Genomic DNA, 21,191 nt, shown 5'->3' with positions numbered 1-21,191 from the left:
ATCTGTAGTATGAATTGTTTTAGTAGGAAGCTATTTTGCTATAGTATCATTTCTTAAATTGCATATTACTTTAACAACCACATCCACCCAAAACACAATGATTGTGACTGAAGAAATACAGCTCTGAATCACGAAGTGGAATGCATAAGGGTTTAGATGCAAGTGACACCAGTTTTCATTCTGCATATATACACAGGGGTTGTGATGACAGAAATGTGCATTGTCTTCTGTTTGCAGCAATGCCAAGCCAAGACCAGGCTGGATGGGGCTCTGAGTAACGTGGTTTAGTGGGAGGTGCTCCTGCCCATGGCTGTGGGGTTGGAATTAGATAATCTTTATAATGGATAATCCATTCCAACCCAAACCATTCTATCATTCCATGAAACCAAAATTCAAGTGTAGATTGAAGTATGTCCCAGTGAAATGAGCAGAATTTCGGTGATGAACAAATGTATTGCTGAGAATCATTTTAGTGACGTTCCTTAATCATGTTCTCAGGAGGTGGTACATCAGCTGTAGCATGGTAGAACTCTTGTCCAGATCAGCATAAACCTTGAGAGGTGAGCTGGCTTTGTGTATTCCCAGCTGTGTGTAAACCACTGTTTGTTGCTGAGCAGTGTCCTCCACTCCTTCTGAACCCATCTTGCCTTTCAAATCCAAAGTTTGGATTGAAAATGACTGCAAGAGCCTCCTGTGGCAAACAGGCAGGACTGGCAGAGCCTCTGTGAAGGGCTGGTGGAGAATGTTGGGTTAACATGACTGAGACAAGTCACTGGTGCAGTAGATGCATCAAAAGCTTTGGCAGTGGTTGCTGCAGGCACATCTGAAATGACTTTTCTAGCCTGGGGTAATTACAGTCAGTCATCAGAGGGAGTCTGATAGGCAGAATTTTCAGTGACCTAAACTAGCCCTGCACACGGTCAGTAGGGCAGACGTACACTCCTCAGCCAAGGTTTTGGACTCCTCAGCGTGGGTTAGGTAAGGTTTTCACAGCTAGGAATTGAGGAGCTTTGATGACAGCTGTACACCACTTCCCACACATGCCCACTCTCCACCAGAAAAGGGGGAAAAAAGGCTCATATTTCCAAGTTGACATTAATTATGTTCTGATGCGTTCATAGTGGGGCAGTTAGTAATGCATTTAAGAAACAAAATGCTGTCACATTATTGTTCCCTTATTTAACTTTTTTCTTGTTTTAATATCTTTCCTACATTTAATATTTAAAACAAACAAGAGCAAAAAAAAACAGAAAAAAACTTGGAAGGCTAAAAATAAAAAAAAACCATACAACCTTCCCACTTACATAATTCAATTAAGTGCATTCTTCCCATGATGCATTGAGCACCATATATTATTACAGACACAAAACACTTTGTAGTGTTGGATTATTAACTCCTTCTGGGGTCAGATGATTTTTCTGCCAGATTAGAAGGAAGGAGCAACAGGATATAATGTCAATTAACCTAATTGCTATCGGTCTTTGAACACTAGGGCTTATGTGCATTCCCAGAATGGGGATACAAAAATGTGTGCATTTAGGATTTCCAGATCTTTGGAGAGAGTTTAAAAAGCTCTGGATATTACCCTGGTGAGAACTGTGTGCTCATCTGCCTGAGCAGTAAAATAGGCTATTTTTATTTAATTGGATGGTGGAAAACTAGAGATTTCTCACATCAGTCCGATGGCAGATTCAAGATTTTACATATGTCAAAACAAAGCCATCTGGATTTGTTTACATTGCAGTTAGTCTTTTGCAGGAGTCCAAGTGGCTATTTGAGAGCCACTGTAGCATCAGCATAACAAATAAACATAGGTCATGTTACAGCCCTTTCCTATTTCTTGGGACAAGGTGGAGAACCTTTGCTTACACCTCTGCGGGATGAGTGTGTGTTAGCCAAAGCTGCAGAAATGAAGAGAGGGCCATGAAAATTCACATCTAGACCTACAAAATCATGAGAGTTAAAAGACTGAGACATTTTATTTTTGTGTTTACAAATGCAGGATTTATTCAACAGAAGATTGAGCTTTTTAGGGTGTTTTACATAAATAAAACATTTTGCTTCTGAGTTAAAAAACAAACAAAACCAAACATTCCTGCTTGAAATAACAGAAATCTGTTTTAATTGATTGAAGACAATTAACAAGATTGATTGCTCAACCCCCTTCAATCCAGTAAGGAATGGTTCATTGTACAAGTGATAAATTAAGATGGCTTGTGAAGTTCCTGGTGAATCCTTGATTTGAGGTTATGATTTTGTAACAAATAATGACAGAGCAAAGCTATCAAATGGTACTGTCTCTCCTTTAAAGGGATCTCCAAATCAGCTGGCAAAGCCTTTTCTATTTGTCTAGAGGGACAGCAATCTCTCAGTTTTATGGTAGTTCAGGACGGGAATGACTTAATGAAGCTCAATGAAAGAGAAATTAATACATAAATAATGCATACTTAATGGGAACACCGGCGCAAGTTAAGTTAGTGTGTAACATTTGTTAGCCAATGGGTCCAAAATCTTTCAAGTCCACTTCAATTTAATTTTCTTTAATTGTCAGAGCTCATAGGTTTTCCTGGCCCTGTGCTGTTATTTAGTTTGTCTAGAGTGGGGCACAGGTCCACTCACACATTGTCCTAAGCACCAGGCATGGAACTTGCTTTATGCAGCACATGAAGGTGCTTGAAGCAGGTTGTATTTGGGGTGATGTGTTTGTGCCTTGGGTTATTATGGTAAGGAGGGGCAGAGTTTGTGATTTTTGACCCAACTGTGACCCAACTAATGCTTAGGGTGACCTTACAAATAGACCTTTTCTATTTTCCTTTATGCTACAAAATGAAAGAAAGAAGAGTTCATCTGATTCAAATGTTCAGTTCTGTTTTCCTTTTGGATAATGGGAATTCTCATGAACATTAGGAGTGTGTCCTGGCTGTCCTGATTTCTACCAGCTGCTCTCCACTTGGTAGGGGAGGCTGGTAGTGTAGCTGTAAGGAAGATGGAGTGTTTGTGTCTCTCCATCTGTTTGGATTTGGAACTGGAAATAGTGTTTGGGTTGAGAACCTTGGAGAAAGTCAGCAAATCCCCAAGAGCTGCAATGAGAGGTACTTCCTGGGGGCTGAGATAAAGCTCTCTGTCTTGGAGACAAAGAGAAAAAATAAGTGATTGTCCTTGCTGGGCTGCAGCTGAACTTGTCTAAGCCATGGCAGAACAATGGCACAAATCAGATGTATTAAAGGAAGGTGCTGCTTTTGTAGCATCAATTTAGTTAAAATTTGATGGTGATGGTGGATGGGTCTTTATGCATCCTCCCCACTCCTCTTCTGCTCTCTCTGATTAGCAGTGTTTTGGTTTGTCCCAGCATAAGGACATGGGGTGGGTATTGCAGGAAGAGCTGTCTGGGTGCTTGCATAACTCAGGTATTCCGGAGATGGGAGAGCTGAGATTTCACAACTGGCTTTGTGCACATTGACTGGCATAAAGGTCTAAAATGCTGCTGGAAGCTGGGCCAGCTGGGCAAATTGGTTTCCTGAGGTTGCCTGCAGCTTTCTGGTGAATCCCCCCTGCCCTTACCCCAGCAGGAACACCTGCAGGGTACATCCAGCCCAAAGAGAAAGATTTTTTATTTTTCTGTAAGAGCTGTCTGAAAATGCTCAAATAATAATCTCCATTTCTTTCATTCTGGATGAATTTGAGGCAGAAATGAAATGAGGTAATGAAAGTAATGAATAAATTCTGAGAAGTTAGGATGTCATTAAAATGAGCAGTAACAATTTTTTTTCAGTAGTGTGGATGTCCATTCAGAAACTGAATCTTCCTAAGTGTGGTGGAATTTGTAAGGCTGGGCAGCTAGAAGGGAGGGGAAGGAAACCATGGACCATGATACCTGGTCTGTGTTTGATTCCCAGATAACTACAGTTACGATTCATGGCTCTGACTTGTCAATTTGTGGATAAATTTTCTCTTTGAAAAACTACCTGTGTCAGTACTGGGTTTTTTTTTTTTTTGTTCAAGGAAAAGGATCATTTTTGGTGACATTTTTCAAGTGAAACTTTAAAATTAAATTAGATTTTTATTGTTTTTCAGATTTCTCCTGTTCAGTAGAGTTATTAGAAAATAAGCCAATGAATAAATAGTTCACAAATAAAATTAGTTGGATTCTTGGTTTTGTTGATTTTGCTTCTTTTTTTTCATTTATTCACAGTTTCCTATGAAATGTCACCAGCTTCAAATAAGAAATTTCCTTAATAGGTTTCACTGGGGGAAAAGGAATAGATGTTTTTCAACTCTTCTGTCAGCATATGTTTTGAGACACTGAATAATTATGAATCTCAGTATACCCCTTTATCTAACAGCTTATATGCTTTATTAGTTTTGTGGTTTCTGAGGTTTTGCTTTTTCTTTAGAGGGTTGGTGAAGAGATCAGTACAATTTAGCAATAGATTTGACAATTAATATAGACAGACCTAGAAATCTGACAAGAAAACATGTCTAGAAATCTCTAGTAAAACAAAAGCTGCTGGGTCCACAAGTTTTCTGAAAATTATGTTGAGTGTTTGGCTTTCATGTTCTAGTAAACATGAATAATAATTCCCCAATCTCCTGCTATGTCTGCTATTTATTATTTTATAGCTCCATCTTGTATTCTACTTCAGACATATTTTTTTTCAGGCTAAAAAATCCCAGTCTATTTCATCTTTCAACATTCTGAAGATATAAAATATCATTGGCCTACTTTATGGCTGTTTTCTATATTTTTTCCCCAATTCAACTATGTATTTGTCAAATGAAGAGACAAAAGTGTCACAGTTTTTAAGTTGGGGTCACATAACTGTTAATATATAAAGTAATTTCAGGGCTTTCTGAATGGCTACTTCTCTTCTTTTTCTTGGAATTCCTAATAAATTCTTTAGGTTTTTGGCCATTTTTGAGTCCAGAACTGATGTTTGCCTCCAGCAGTTCACAAGGCTTTGAGATTCCTGAACGACAGTAGCAGATTTCCAACCTGTTTCAGATGGGATGTGTGGTGAAGATGATTTTGTCGGTGTGGTGTGCTGCTTTACATTTTCTGATCCTCCTTATTCTCTGTTTTACTGCCTGATCATTCCATATCAATCAGACCCTTGTGCAACTTTTCAGTCAGACTTTATTTTCACAAGCCAACAACTTTTGTGTTATCACCAAGTTGTTCTAGTTCTCTGTACTCTGTGTTTTCTTCACTATGACATTTAGGAAGCCAGAAATAACATAGATCAGACTAGATCCCCATAAATGCACATTTTATTTTGTCACCTATGAGCTTGGTTTGGATGGCTTTTTTCTTTCAGTGGTTTTCAACAAAAGTTGATGGAAGTGCAAGTGCATGATATCAATTACAGCATCATTATCAATCCATAAACTGATTCCTTTGAAGGCTAATAATAAATGTGTAAGGTCTGTAGTTCCTCTTAAAAAACAAGATATCTTTCAGTCATAATATAACGGTCTGCTTGTTTGTTCATTGTGGGTTTCAAAATAATTTCTTCTACTTTATGGATTTATTTGTAAGTGGGTGCCACAGTCTGTCTTAAGACCTCTTAAAACATGCCCCTGAGTTTGCCACCTTCTCTTTCACTGCCAATGAAGTACATTTCCTTGATAGGATAGCCATCACAGCTAACAGTTGAGCAGTTTTATACTGAATTTCTAAATTGTGGAAGAATATTAACTGAGCTTAGTGGATTTTCTCTGTTTATTTTATATGCTAACTCGGTACTTCAATTTCAAGTAATTTTCTCACTCATAACTGAAAAAGAGCCTAGAATTGGAAATACCCTAAGCTGTATCCTTTACTCTGCTCTGCTGAAAAGAATTAATTCACCATCTCATCAATGGGTTTGTCTTTTTCAAGGCTGTCTTTCAGCATTTTTGTCAGTTTTTTTTTTTTTTAATCACATGTTCAGAAAAGTATTTATTACTGGTTCTTATGCCTTATATCAAATTATTTTAAATTTTTAAAGTTCTGTGATATTCTGTGGTATTCTCTACTTACAGAGCTGATCCTAATTTCCATTTTTATCCTTTAATTGTGATTTCTTTAGTGGAAAGTCTTCCTACTTTAAATAGCTTCTCAGTCTCTGATTTTACCAGATGGTTTTTACTTCTTTCCTTTTAAAAAAATTTGTTTTCAGCATAAGTGGTTTTGATTTATTTTGAATCTCTAATATGATGAATTTAAAATACTTATATGGTTCTCAAAATAATTTATCCTAATGTTACTTTTTTTAAACTTTTGACTAAAAAATCCTAGGTTTTATGGTTTTTTTCTTGAAGTTAATCTCTGCTTTAAAATAATACTTCAAGTTTGGGTATAGTTCTGCATTTGTGTGTTGAATTACAATTTTGTATGGACAGTAGAAGCTCCTCAGTGTTTTCATCCTGAGTGCTGGCTAATTTTAAAGAACACATTGTGAGTGTGTGTCTGTGTGTTTGGTACCTTGCTTACCAACTCCAGCAACTATATTTCTCTTTTGTAAAATTTAGAGTTCAAGATGATAGGACAATTACATTCCCTATTCAGAATCTCCATTTTCTCTACTCTTGGATCTTTTCTTAATGCCTTATCTACCGTGGAGTGAAATAACATTGCATGGTCATGTTTTTGATAACCCAGACCAACACACTAATGTGGAAGAATTTCAATCCATACAGAAGTTAGAGTGGTCAGTAGCATCTCATTGTCTCTATTGGCTTCCAACATTTATTTCAAACAGCACCTTCCTTCTTACCAGTGTTTCCCATTGCATCCTTACAAACTTTGTACCCTTTACTGCCACCTCAGTGTGGTTGCTTTCCACCCCTATGTCTGCTGGGATGTGTTTTTGAACACACAAGGCAAGACCCAGGTTAGTTACACTTCCAGAGTTTGCACATGTGCCCTGGAGGTGACCAAAGAGACCTGTATTGACAGCTTGGCCTAAACTTCCTGAGGCCGTGCTTTACTGGTTAAAATGAATGCATTTTGTCCATTTGTCTCCTGTAATCAAGAGTAATCAATCGACTTTGGCACAATTCATCGCTCAGTAAGTCACACAAACACTAATATGGGGAGAAATTGGGCTCTGAAAATGCTGGTCTGACACTCTCTGAGGATACCATATAATAAACAATCAGAATTGCTGCATTTCCCTTTAGTCATGATGTGTTGATTTAGTGGTGTTTTAAAGAACTGCTGTCAAAGCTGTGTGTTCTCCACATGGGTGCTGGTTCAGGTGTTCATTAATGCTAAACTGCAGAAACTTGGTGAGCTCAAACGTGCATGAGACTGCAGCATTGATGCAGAAGCACTTGAGGGTATATCAGTGTCCCTCTTTACCAGAAGTTAAATTTGTATATTTGCACAGTTCTCTTCTGTTTGCCAGAGGACCAGCTCATCTTTGAAGACTGAACTGTGAACATACATCCTAACCCAGCTTATTATTCAGGCCTCGCTGTGTGCAAAGGGTTTGAAAGGAAATCCTGTAATAGGTTAATTTTCCTCTCTGTGGGTTGCATTGTCTAAAAACACTTGCTTCTTTCTTCTATTCTTTGTTACTTTTCAAGGTATAGCTACTCATACTGCTTTCAGGATAAAAAGAAAACCACCTTAAGCACAATGCCTTCATCTTAATATTTGCAAAAAATGTTAGGTGTTCTTATTTCTTGTTCTAAAGACAAGCTCTTTCATGGATCCTATTCATGGACCCTTTCTTTCACCTATGATCAGGAGATAAAAGAAATAAAAGAGCCCTGTGTGCTAGATTTCACACCTCAGAAGGGCTTGTTAAGGAACTATTGATTTCCTCTCTCCTCAACTGCCTCCTTTTTGCCCATACTTGCCCCCATCCACAACTCCCATCCATTTTGCCATACTTAAATGGGAAATATCGATACCATTGGAGAGGCTTCTAAGATTTCTAGTTTTTAAGTATTTGATTAGCTATGATTTAAGGAAAAACTGTATGGAAGTGAAAAGAAAAAGGACAATTTACAAGAAGTATCATCACCTCTCTTGCTGTTAGAGAGTGCCAAGAAACAGGTTCTCGAGGATGATCCTTGGGAAAGGACAAGAATGAAACTGTTATTGAAGGTCCTAGGGACAGTCCAGTGTGATGCATCCCAGTTTGCACATTTACAGAAACATCTATTGCATAGAAACTCCTCTTGTTGAAATAAACTATTTCTGCTTTCCTTCCCTTGTGTTCATCCCCATGGGGGTAGTGCTAATTTCAAAATCTGATTTTTACAAGCACTGAAATTTCAAACTCGCTCAGCAGTTCACATAATCTTCTAATTTCTAAAATAAAAGTAGTAGAACAGTTTTTATTGATGGTCTGGTGTGATCTTGGGCCTGCCAAATGTATCACGACTCCTTATCTCCTACCATAGCAACAGTAACAGGTGTTATTTGTATGCCAGCAGAAATTACAGTTCAGAGTCAGAATTTCAGGCTTTCTCCTTGGATCACTAACAGTAGGGTACATTTTTTTTCATTTTTTTTGGCCTGTAGTTTAGAGACCATCATGATCTTCAGAGCCTACTGCTGAGGATTGTTTGGTGTGGTTGGTGTAATGAAATGTGTGGTCGAAACTTAATGGGCAGACATGCATTTGGAAGACATTGCACATTTGCCTGCCAAGATGCTGCAAAAGCTCATCTTACTCTATTGCAGGAGGAAGAGATGTGGTTTCTTTAAGTTGCTTTAGTGTCCTCAAGATTAATTTAATGTGGTTCAGTGATGGACCTCAATGTGAAAGTGCAATGCCAAGACTCAAATGTAGGATGCTGCAAGCATTACAGTAGTGATTTTGTAGGAGGAAAAAATGTCAATTAAATTTAGCCCTCCTGTGGTAGAGGTGAGTCTGTGAACTCACTAGGCCAAGACTGAGGCTGATGTACACAGTTTCACTGCTCTGGAGGGTGGGATTGTGGATTCATTGCCACCCACATGGAAGAGCAGTAATGGGTAATAGTCTGAGGGCTGCACCAGGCTGGAAATTTTCCTGGTGATGTCCTTAACCCAGGCCCCTGGGAGGGGACAGACTTCCACAAGAGGAGGATCTGATCTGTCCAGTGTCCCTTCCCCTGAGAAGGGAGTTGCCCACCACTATAACCTGTCTTTTCTTCCTTATGGAAGTTGCTATGGGGCAGTGAGGGAGGAGGGTATAACAAAAAAATGTGTGTGTGGGCAAGCACCTGCATTTCTGTGCTTTATGGAACACTGGAGAAAATCAAGCCCACCTATTTTTTCTTCTTTTACAGGAAATTACTTTACTGATCCAAGTGCAAATGCTATCAAACTTTATAACAGTGAAATAATGTAAGATAATGAAGCACAGTATTCATCTGAGGTCACTGTTGCATGGAATAGCTAACACCTCTCTGGTGTCATCTTGCTGGATCCGTCTGGCAAATTACAACCAGAGAGATACTGAGTGTACAGCACTAGCTATTTAAATGTACTCTGATGAAGCTAAACACAGGGAAGGTTCCCAGAGTTCCCCAACACTGCCAGACATAAACACATTCACAGCATTGTTAATCCCACTAATTTAATGTAAAGCATGAAGGTCTCCATGAGATTTATGCAGAGCAGCTGAAATCTATGATTAGTGTTGGCAGCAGAAGAGAAGTTTCAGTCTGTTTGCTGAGGTTAACCTAGTCAAGGTACTAGGGAAATATTTAACCATGTTGTGATTTAGTTTAAAATGCTATCTTTTTGTAGGATTGCCTTTAAGATAAAGTGCAGGAGGCTGAACAGAAGCAGGAATCAACTGCCGACTTTTAGCTTAGACTTGTAATTTACAGGTTTAATTTTGCTGCTTGCTTCTTGCTTCTATCATTATTTATTTATGTAGTAGCAATGATATTAACAGCAATAAGAGCTTCACCTGCAGGTGCTCCAAAGACAAAGCTGATTCTAAAATCTAAAGATAGGGATCCATTTGCCATCGATGAAATGCATTTTTATGAGATGCAGCTTCACATATGTGTGCAAAGGGTGTCTCAGCATGGTAAGGAAATTGCACTTGGTTTGTTGCTGGGAAGAAGAGGGCAACATGCCCAACTACAGATGGGATCAGGCATTTGGCTACATCTCTATGAGGAAATGGGAGACAGAGACCATTTTCTCATCCTGAGGTCAAGGGATGGAGCTCGTGTATTATCCATTTGGTAAATTTGCTTTTCTTCAAAAGACATCACTGTACCCAAGTTGCCTATTGGAAAAGGTCGCTGGTGGACACAGAATCTCAGACTTTGCCAAGGTACAGTTTGGCAGACTCTGGAAACAGATTGACACTAATTCAAACTGTTTAAAGATCAAACTGTCCATTTCAATATAAAAAGGTGCTGCTGAACAAAGTAAAAAAATGAATTAGAATTTTTAGGGGTGAATCAGGACAGGGAAAAAAATGCACAAAGGTTTAAAAAGTTCTTCAATACTTTGTTTCATTTTCTTTGGTCTAAATAGAAGTTATATTACACACTTTTTTATTATTTGATACAGACCTATTTAGAAAATAATATTATATAGTGTCAATGGTTATTCTTTAATTTTTTTAAATGTTTTGCTTGCAAAATATTTTGATGATGTAAAAATGATGGGTTTTATTGGAAATGCTGAGATTGGTTCTACCAACTGTCAGCAGAAGGATAATAAGCTGCATCCTTAATATAAATGTAGTTTACTTTGGGCAGTCATCTATCTGATGTTAATGATGTTGTTAACAGCATTTGTTCCTGTATTTGGAAAGTAACTAACCAGACAGAAAGGTATGAAGGCAGTGTAATGGGGTGGATTAGCAGCAAATAACCTTCTCACTTGAGCAGATCATGGAGGGAAGTGATGAATTAGTATGGACCCTGCCACATTACTGCATCTCCTCTCCCCTACTTGCACAGAAACTGCCAGCAGCTCAGAGGTGTCCAAATGGCATTCAGGAGCCCAGGTGGACGCTGCATAGCTGGAGCACAGCAGTCAGCCCCTCAATAAGTACCAAGTGCAATGCAGTCCCAGTAGGGCTCCTGCTTGATCAGGAGTCATTTTAATCCTTGCTGTTCAGGGAAGTTTAACTACCTCTTTGTACACAAATTTTTTATTTTTTCCATTATGGGGTAGAGGGATGAGATGGAAAGCTGTCACTTTCTCAGATAATATGTTATGGGAGGATAATTTTGACAGGTGTCTGTTCTATTCTTTCCCCCCCTTTGCTCCTCCCTAATAGCAGCTCTGACAGTGTGCCAGGGGATATTGTTTCTGAGGTTCTTGTCAAGGATGGGTGTTTCACAGAGAAAAATGTAGCTGCTGTTGGGAAAGAAAAAACTTAAGCAGAAAGGAGGCTTCTCTTTAGAAGGGTAGGATGGGGTGTAGACTGGCTTGAGTCATCAAGTATTCAAGCTGGAAGCTGAAGCATGAGTCAGGCAAATCAACTCAGAATAACCACAATTAACCAGTTAACCAGAAATAACTGTTTACCTTTTGTCATGAAGACTATGGTGCATTTATAGGAAACAATGAAGTGGAAAGACGTGCTCAGAGGTGACTGATGTGCTAAATGGACACAACCTGCCCTCCAGCTGATGGTCCCTGGACCAGGCTGACAGCTGTTTCCTCTTGGGCTTGGGCTGAAACCTGCTTAAATCAGTGGAAAAATCTCCCATTTATTCTCCTAAACAGGCAAGTTCCTCCAAGTAAATTTATTTTGTTTCTACAGCTGGTTTGAAAGAATACTGAAAGAAAATTTAACTTGCCTTTTGAGACAGAGAGGTGGGAAAACAGAGTACTTAGGTTTGCTATCCATGTACCAAATGTAGCTGTGTGGTATTGAAAACAGAGTTCTAAACTTCAACTCTTAAAGGAGCTGAGCAATCCTCCTTTCATTGTCCCCACGGTCTGCTCTCCTCTAACAAAATAATTTTTTAAGGCCAGATGCTGAAAAAGAACAACTCCCAGGGGCCAGGTCCTGCCGTGAACTCCTGAGCTGGACAGCTGCACTGAACTCACCCTCCAAACAGGAGGAGCTTTTAGCAGCTCCTGGTTTGGGCACAGGGAGATGGAGATGACAGCAAAGCAGTTTCACTCTGTTTCTTTGTGACAAGGTATCAACAGTTCTGGCTTGATGTGTTAGGCAGGACTTTTTCTGTTACATAAGCAAAGCAACATTTTTCACCACCGGCATTCACAGGATGCAGAAATGGTAAAATGTGAAAAAACCCCAAACATTTAGACTTTGAAATTATGTTTTAGTTTTTACATCTTTTTGTGGTTTAGGGCTTAGCTGAGGTGAAACGGGCAAATTTCTACAATTGCCTGAACCGACAGTTACTTTTGTTTTGCAGCAGAAAATAAATGTGTTTTTTAATTCTCATTGTTGCAGAAACCTGTAACCACAAACCTGTCTAGGCCTAAGGTGCAGCTAGGAAGCACTGATGCAGTATAATTTTTCTGTGAAAAATAACTCTGTAGCATCCCATCAAAATCAGAGGGTACTGAGTTTCCGTGTGGTGTGTTTATGGCAGTATTGTGTCCTTGTCATCGTGGCCCTTGGTCTCTTTCCACACATATACATAGGACCCCTGCCAAAACTTGCTTTTAGTCACTGACTTCCTCCAAACGTGTATTTAGTACCCCAGCCCCACTGAGTTGCACTCCAGGTAACGCAAACTTCAGCAGAACTGAAATCCCACTGCCTTTGGAGAAGATGAAAGTCAGAGTTTGTTTCATCCTGGAAAATATGAAAAGGTAGGCAATGCTATCTTCTTCCTCTTTCAGATTTTCATGTTGTTTCTTCCTTGAAAATTCATGCTTTCTTGGAAGTGAATGTACACTCAAGTACTTGGGAGTCATTCCCCAGAAGTGTGTTCTGTATCATAGCACAAACTCCTAGCTCATGATCTTTCCCATCTGGCTACAGAAGTTTAAAGGGAAGAATGACATTGTTTTACTCATAAGGACTGCAGTTTTGGGATTTATGGCAGTCTTAGCTGCTTTTTGTCTCCATTTGGTTCCTTTACTGAGCTCTGGACAGCTTGAATCAAGTGCCCTCTTGTCCTTTTCTTCAGGCACTGGAGACAGAACACAGTGATGTCACGGGTGAGATTTGAAGGTGGAGTGCTCTTTTCCCTCTTTGTATTTCTTTTACTGAAGGTTGAAATGTTGTAAATTGCTAACAACTTTGTTGTATGCCCTCTGCACATTTATAATCTGATTATTTCTTTCCCCTCAATTCAACTCATCAGATTACTTTGGCAGAAATGAGAGTTTTCAATATGTCTTAAAATACCTCCCCTAGAAGGTAGTTAACCTCAGGTCTGCCTGCTCCCCGTGCAGGGCTGAGGATTGTGCTGATGTTATATACTCATTTTGAACCCGTCCCATTACTGCCTAACAAAGTGGGAGAGCAGAGCCATTATGAGAACCACCTTCTGCAAGTCTGTAAATAAGTTGCCATTTGGTGTGCAGAGAATTCAGCTGGGGAAGGCTGAGATAAAGTCCTGCATCTGATCTGATCTTTGGAGTTAATCAGGCTTTCATGAGCAGACACTTGCACCCAATTTCCACTTGTCTGTTGGGAGGTGGAGACCAGTCTAAGAGTTGATCCAAAGGATGATCTAAAGCTCATTGAGTCTCACTGGTATGATCTGGCATAGCTCTGAATTAATGCATGAGGTAAAGAAAAAAGTATGTGTTTTCAGGGTTATCAAATAACTGTCATATTTCACCCCAGTTGTGTGAGATTTTCCTGAACTGCCCTTGGAAAGATTTTGGGATCCTTCTGAATGGGAGAGTTGTAAAAAAAGCCCATTTAGTGGAATCATTGTTTTTCCTGAGGGGCTGGTCCGTGCAAATTCCAGGCAACAACAGCAGTTTTGAGATGTACGCTTCTTTTCAAAATTTTCTTTTTCATTTAAACTGGAACTCCATTTTGTCCTATTTCACTATAATCCATGAACTAGGTGAGCTGAGCATTGGGAGGAGCACTATTTGTGCTTGTCTCACTGCCATTCTTCCCTGCACGCTGACAGCTGCTGCCCAAGAGGCAGCACGGAGCAGTCGGACCCTGCTCCAAACCACTGCAGCTGCTCTGCCCTCACCTTTCCATGCCTGTGGGACCTGCCTCTGCTGGCTCGTAAAAAAAACCTCATAAAATATTACTGTGGTGCCATGGTTTGTGTCACAGCAGAGCCAGGCATTGTGAAACAAGCTTGGTCTGAGGGGCAGCCTTGGCCAGCTGTTAACCTTGTGGCCACTGGCACTGGGGAAAAGCCTTTGCCTTCAAGAAGCTGGTGGCAAAATCTGGCACTAATGGAACTCTTTGATTTATAAGTCCCATAGAATGCCAGAGGCAGAATTTCCCATGTAAATCATCCGTCTGTTGTGTTTACAGGGCTTGTTAAAATACACAGATTGAAGTGCTGTGCTCTCTTCCAGAGAAACTGTGTTACATGGGAAATGCAAGTGCTTTGTTTTCTGCACTCGTTTGTCATTTTGTTCCTGGGAATTAATCCCTATCAACAACAAGTTGTAATAAAGGCCATTTCTCTAGAGGACTTCTGCCATTCACACCGATAGGTTTACTGTTAATCAATATTTGAACCTCCAGGGCTGTGAAATCTGGTACTGCATCCTAGTTTCATTTTCTTTAATGGATGGATTCTTTTCTGTATCAGCTGTGGATCTTAAGTTTTCAAGTGACTGTCTGTGGCAATTGGTATTATTCAATCAATGGTCTACAGCCCACAGGTGGTCCATAAAGCATCAAAAGGTGTTCTGTATAGCAGTGGGAGTTGGAAGGGAAAATCAAAGCAATCCTGAAGGCATGCCCACAGTGATGCCCCACTGGTAGCAGAATGCAGGGGTGTGCCAGCAGCACACAGAACCATCTTGTAGACACAGATCAATGGGTACACCATTGCATGTGAATTTCCTTTCTCCAAAAGGGTCATTAGCTCTTTGCTTATTAGAGGAGCTTGAGAAAAAAAAAGGTGCTGTAAGGGCAGTATTGGACCTCTGAATAGTTTATTTTTACTGATGGGGCTCTTCCAGTGTGGGAAGGATGTTTTTACATAGTTTCCCATCAGGTTTGGACTGAACTGGTCTGGAGGCTGGATGTGAATTCTGGTTTGTGCTTGAGGTGTTGAGGGAAGATACCTAGCAGAGATGCCAGTGGGTAGGCAGTGAGATCAGCTTGCAATGGGTGTGGTAAAGCTGTGAATCTTGCCTGGCAAAACCACAACCACAATCCCTGGAGTATGCTGGACCCCCCAGCTCGCTTCACAGTATTAAGGTGTATTTTTTCTTTTGTCTCTTACTTTTCACCTTCACTTTCACTCTAGTCACTGCATTTTAAACTTTTCTTCACAATTGGGAGGACTGGAAACTCTCTATTCCGCCTTTATTGTTTTTCTTCTTTCTTTTTTTATCTTATTAAAGGTGAGACATTTACATAATCACAGGACTCCAAGAACACAAGCCTTTGCAGTTAGCAAACAGAAAACAACAGTCTCCTTTATGCATCTTATATATCCATAAGTGTCTTACTAAAAATATGAGGACTGCCACAGCTATGACTGTGAGGCTTACTCTCTACTGAAAATTTCATTACTGAGGAGAACAAGATTTTTCACTTGAAATATAAGGAAAAAAATCTCTGAAAGGCTCTCTGCTGGAATTTGAAATTGGCTCCTATGTGGAAAGCAGTATGAGTAAGATCAGGACATATAGAAGTACAAAACATATCAGCTGTATTTGGTTAACTTCGAATTAGCATCAACAAGAATCTCCATTCAAAAGAAAAATAATATAGTTTAATTTGTGAGAGGTTAGTTAAATGTCACATAAGACTTGTAGAAAACAAGATCTTGTGCATTAAAAGTTCAGAACTAGAGGTGTAGGAAAAGCAAAGCTTTGAGGACAACTGGGATAATGTTTTTTTCCCCTTTTTCAGCCTGATAAGCTCCTAATAGAAATAATTTTACAGATCTGTAATGGATTAACCCCAACCATTACCTGAGCCCCACACAGCTGCTCACTCTCCCCCCACGGGATGGGGGAGAGATTTGGAAGATTAAACATGAGAAAACTCATGGGTTGAGATAAAGTAAATGCCAGTTTCATGGGTAAAGCAAAAGCCACCCACACTTGCAAGCAGAACAAGGAGCTCATTCTCCACTTCCCATAGGTAGGGAAGTGTTCAGCATCCCCAGGACAACCAGGCTCCATCACACATAATTATCACTTGGGAATACAAATTCCATCACTCTGAACATCCCCCTGTCCTATTTCCCCCAGCTCTAGGTGCTGAGCATGATGCGGGATGGGATGGGATGGGATGGGATGGGATGGGATGGGATGGGATGGGATGGGATGGGATGGGATGGGATGGGATGGGATGGGATGGGATGGGATGGGATGGGATGGGATGGGATGGGATGGGATGGGATATCCCTGGGGTCATCTGGAGTCAACTGTCCTGCCTGTGTCCCCTCCCAATTTCCCATGCCCGCAGTCTCCTCACTGGAGGGATGAGGAGCAGGAGTCCTTGATTCTGTGCAAGCACTGCCAGTCAATAACTAAATCATCTCTGTATTATCATCTCTATTTCCAGCACAAATCCAAAACACAGCCCCAAACAAACTACTATGAAGAAAATTAACTGCAGCCAAAACTAGCACATGATCACATGTTTTGAAGGGTGTTTTTTCAAAGAGGTAACTGGGATTGTGAGAGATCATTTCAGTAAAGTTGTTCATCTTCAGAGGCAGGCAAAAACAGCAATGAAATGCAAAGAATGTTTTTGGAAGGGAGGTATATGTGGTCTTTTGCATTCATGACTGGGTTGAAAATAAGGCTTACTTTATATAGAAGAGAATTTCAGTTACTGTTTTTAAGGTGAAATGAAGTAAACATGCTATGGTTTCAAAGAATTGTGCCTTAGAAATGTTCCAGAATATTGCTTATTTAATATAGTTCTAATAAAACAATTGAATGCTTAGTTTAGTTAAAAAAGAATACACTGAATTTGAGGTTTTACAGCATCTATAATAACATCTGGAAAAAAGTTGGAATGCTTGCATTTAAGGGAAAAAAAATCGAGTGGAGATGAACCCCTAATCTCTTTGACACACCCTTCAACCATCAAAACGAACTGTAGGTCTGCTTTAATGAACTCATTCCAATTTTTCTCACAATTGCGCTGTGTAAGTGAATGGTGCCGATTTTTGAACTGCAGAAGCATTTTAAACTGGTACAACTTTTTGTGATTAAATTTTATGCTTACAAAATGCAGGACCTCTTTTACAAATATGGCTCTCCTGTGAGACCATGTTTTGGTGTGTTCTCTCTTTGGTTTCCATGCTTTTCAAAACTCTTGGCTTCAAATTTCAATCCTAGCTGAATTACTCAAATGTTCTGAGGATTGCAGGAAGTCTGTGATATTCCTGGGCCAATATTACAGATAAGGGTGTAAAGATGAATTGAAAATGCTTCAGGCAGGAATACAGCCTTGATGTTTTTCTGAAGGTTTGTCTTTGAAATCCCTCGGTCATTCTTCATCCATGAGAGAATTTCCTCTTGTTAAGTTATAATTCTGACTAGGGCCATTAATTTTGGCTTGCTGTTGCAGGCAATTAATTAAATAGGTAAGGAAAGAAATTATTTTTACTGTTTGCATGCTTTAACTCTCTCGGGCGCAAACACAGTCAAAATGCTGATTCTTCTGTGTGCATACTCAGGCTTTTATCTCTTCCTGCTCCTTGCTTGAGTTTTCTCTTGGGTATCTGGAAGTACACTGTCCTGTTCTTCTCTGAAGAACTTCAGTGGATTTTGCCTGTCATTTAGTATTTCCATGAGTGCACCAAAGGCTAAAACAAACCCCATCCTTCACTGTGCTGATGGGACTCTGAGTATTTTAGGGGTTGATGGAGTATTATAGTGCACAGGAATAGCCTGGGTTGGGAGAAATTGTGCAGCGTCTTCAGTATCATCCCCATCTACAATCTGCTTTTGTAACTGTGTGTACTTCCACCACTCTGCTGAGGTGCTCTGTGTGCTGCTGTCTCCCTTGTTTCCCTTCATAAGAGATGAAGCACTTAGAAGGAAAGTTGACAATCAATTTAAATTATTATTAGTCATTGTTGAGAGTAGGAATCATGAAGAGAAGTGACAGTTCACAGCCTTTGTTCAGAATGCTGCATTCACCTCCTGTTGCTTAATGTCTCACCAAGGCTCTTTGTCCTTCCAGGTCTTCACAGGGAACAGCAATGCTGACAGTGTGGTTCACCACAAGCTGCTGCACTCCGTGAAAGCTCGATTCCTGCGCTTCATCCCTCTGAAGTGGAATGTTGGTGGGCGGATAGGACTGAGAGTTGAGGTCTTTGGCTGCTCTTACAGTAAGTGGCTGCATCTTAACCCACACTTTATCAAAGAGCTTTTACTTGGTGCTGGTGGTGCTGTGGAAAGAGTGCAGTAAAAGTTTTATGAGCTAAAATGGAACATGAAATACATTGCCATTGTTTATTTTTTTCAGTATTTGTGCTTGCCTTCCTGCCCAGAATGTGTTGCCCATCTCGCTCAGCTGGTGAAGCCCCCTCAGGGCTGAGCCCATCACAAAGCAATTTGCTGCTTCTGGGAGAGCCAGGCAGTCAGATGCTGCAAAACCTCCTGCCCACTGGAGGTCACAAAGCTAATTGGGATCTTTATAGGGCTACATTTGCCTAAACAGTTCATTTCTGAGTTTAAGGCAGGCTACCTAGTTGTGAAGTGCTGTGGATTGTGCAGCTCTGGTTGTATTTGAGGCTGATGACTTTATAGCTTCAGAGTGTAGAGAACCTGTCTGCTGATTCAATTGCTTTTACATGACAGCTTTCTTTGGCCACTCTCAAGACCTGATGTCTTTGAAAATATGGTCTGTAATGTTTTGGGCTTTGGAGCAGACTGCAGATGTTGTTGGCTTGGGGTGTTTTGGCACCAGATCTTGTTGTAGTGCTGCAGATGTGTGACCTATGACCCTGTCAGACTGTGAAAGGCAAAAGGACAGATGCTGCTCCACTGCAGAAAATGGAAGTCCACTGATGAGGAAATGCAAGTACAATATTTATTTCTCAGGTGACTTTGTGTTCATTTCTGTGGCTTGAGATGCTGCTGGAAACAGGGGAGATTTTGTTGTGGAAAGTTTTACCGATAAATTTGGTGTGTCACAAGTCACCACCATGTGACACCATGTACTGGTGCATCTCCCCATTTAGCTTAGGTCCTTGTCTGTTCCTCCCAAGCACAGATGATGGGCTGTAACAGAATAACAAACTGTTTGGGAGACAACCTAAATTCATCTAAGCTAAATGAAAAAGTTGATTAAACTTTTTGATTCACATGTTCCCACTGAACAAAGACACAACTCCAGGACTCTCTGGGGCCTTGTCACTGCACATGGATCTTAGGACTGCTTCACATGTTTTTCACAGGAAGATTCTTATGATCTCTATAAAGGTCTATCACATCCATTCAGCTTCTTCTAGATGCTGTTTCTCCACCTGTACAGTTACTGTGGACTGACCTACAACAGCCTGGTCTGGATGCACAGTCATTAGGGCAAGAGACCTTTTCCAGGTCTATTAGTGAACATGTAAACTGAAATCTGCAATTCAAAAATCAACTACCCTTGGTGACATAATTCTGAACAGACAGATGATCTGTTTTCAAGAACTTTCTTCTATTGATGATGCCCAAACCTCTGAAGTGAAAAGTACAGTCCAAGCAATTGTTTAACAAATAGAACTTGAACTTTGGGAAGATTGAAACTTTTGTGGCTGATTTTTCTTTTCTTGATGCTTGTCCATGTTGTGTACTACATGAGTACTACTTTCATGTCAGACTGTGGTTTTATTTTCTATGATACAAAGATTTCACAGTCACTGGCAGCCTGAGTTGCCTTGTGTTTTCATCTAAGTCTTCATCTTTGTCCTGTACTCTGCAGTTGCAGGAAATAAAAGTGCTTGTGCAGAATTAAGGTATGAGATTAAAGTGAGCCAGAAAAGAAATAAAGGGATTCATAAAACTTTTACAGGGTGTTGAAATATTCATTCCATTTATATAAATGTGCCATTCACATTTCTCTCTGGCAAATTGCATATGCCAAGCAGTACCTGTCTACAAGTTGTGCTTACACAGTTTCACTGACTTGGCTACTCCTAACCCAGACACACCAGCACTGTACAAAAGATGTTTGATCATTTATAAAATGTCATCTTTAGTGGTGTACTGACAGAATATCTGCTGCAGATCCTGGGCTGGTGTACAACTACATAACTGCATTTTGTAAAGTTGATAGCAGACAGACTCATCCACCATGTTCAGTTGTAGCACAGGGAATATTAATAATATGGAAAAAAATTTAAAATCTACATAGCTTAAGTTTCTAGAGAGAGGCTGTTGAACAAGCCAGGAAGGAAACTGAACTAGAAGAACAAGTATATTGAATGTGCACCATCTTCATACATGTGTCTGTATGTATATGAAAGAAGGGATGTGATGCTGAGGGTACAAATAGCACCAATTGATACAAATCCATCTGTAAGAGCCACCTGTGGCTTCCCTGCTGACTTTTTGGGTGAATGTGACAGTCTTGTGTCAGCAGAAGGCTCTGTTATCTCATATTTGGCATCTCATGACCCTCCTATGCAGTATTCTCTGCTTGAGAGGTCTCAGGAACACAATCCTGTGCTAACTTATGCAAGTGCAGCTCTCAGGGATGAAGAACTCAGTGATGAGTTTATTAGGGGGCACATGGAAGGCATCAGGTCTTGTAGGTCACACTCTGCCAGGTGACATTTTGCCAGGACAGAGCAGCAAACATTTCTCGGAATCCTGCTGTGTGCATTGGATGCCAAATTGGGTATCTTAGCCTGTGATGGTACTGTGCTGCTGAATGGCACTTGCTGCTGTTTATTGCTTCTGCTAGAAATAATTTACTGTGAATTTATTCCTCAAGTCTCCCTGTCAAACAAAAGAGCTTTCTTTTTTCTTTATTTTTTTTTTTTTTCCTTTTTCTCTTTTTCTTTTCACCCTTTATTTGGCTGCCAGTTGATGTTGTTTCTTTGGAAAAATAAAAACATGTTTTGAACAGAAAAGCTATTTCAGATTATGAGTGTACCTGGTCCTATCCCAAACAGATTGAAGTTCCTATAAA

General features: G+C 40.0%; 1 protein-coding gene across 1 annotated transcript in view; it reads left to right on the top strand.

Annotated features, from left to right (window-relative positions):
• The window catches only part of CNTNAP5 (contactin associated protein family member 5), a 276,013-nt gene that overhangs the window by 102,359 nt on the left and 152,463 nt on the right, over positions 1–21,191 (top strand). The window contains exon 4 of the mRNA XM_033065393.2: positions 18,249–18,396. Coding sequence (XP_032921284.1) covers positions 18,249–18,396 — 148 coding nt within the window. The remainder of the gene's footprint in view (positions 1–18,248; positions 18,397–21,191) is intronic.

The sequence above is a fragment of the Catharus ustulatus genome, chromosome 7 (genome assembly GCF_009819885.2).
Source record: "Catharus ustulatus isolate bCatUst1 chromosome 7, bCatUst1.pri.v2, whole genome shotgun sequence".
In the NCBI taxonomy this organism is placed as follows: domain Eukaryota; kingdom Metazoa; phylum Chordata; class Aves; order Passeriformes; family Turdidae; genus Catharus; species Catharus ustulatus.
Note: the sequence above shows the minus strand (reverse complement) of the source record. Positions and strands in the feature narration are given on the sequence as shown.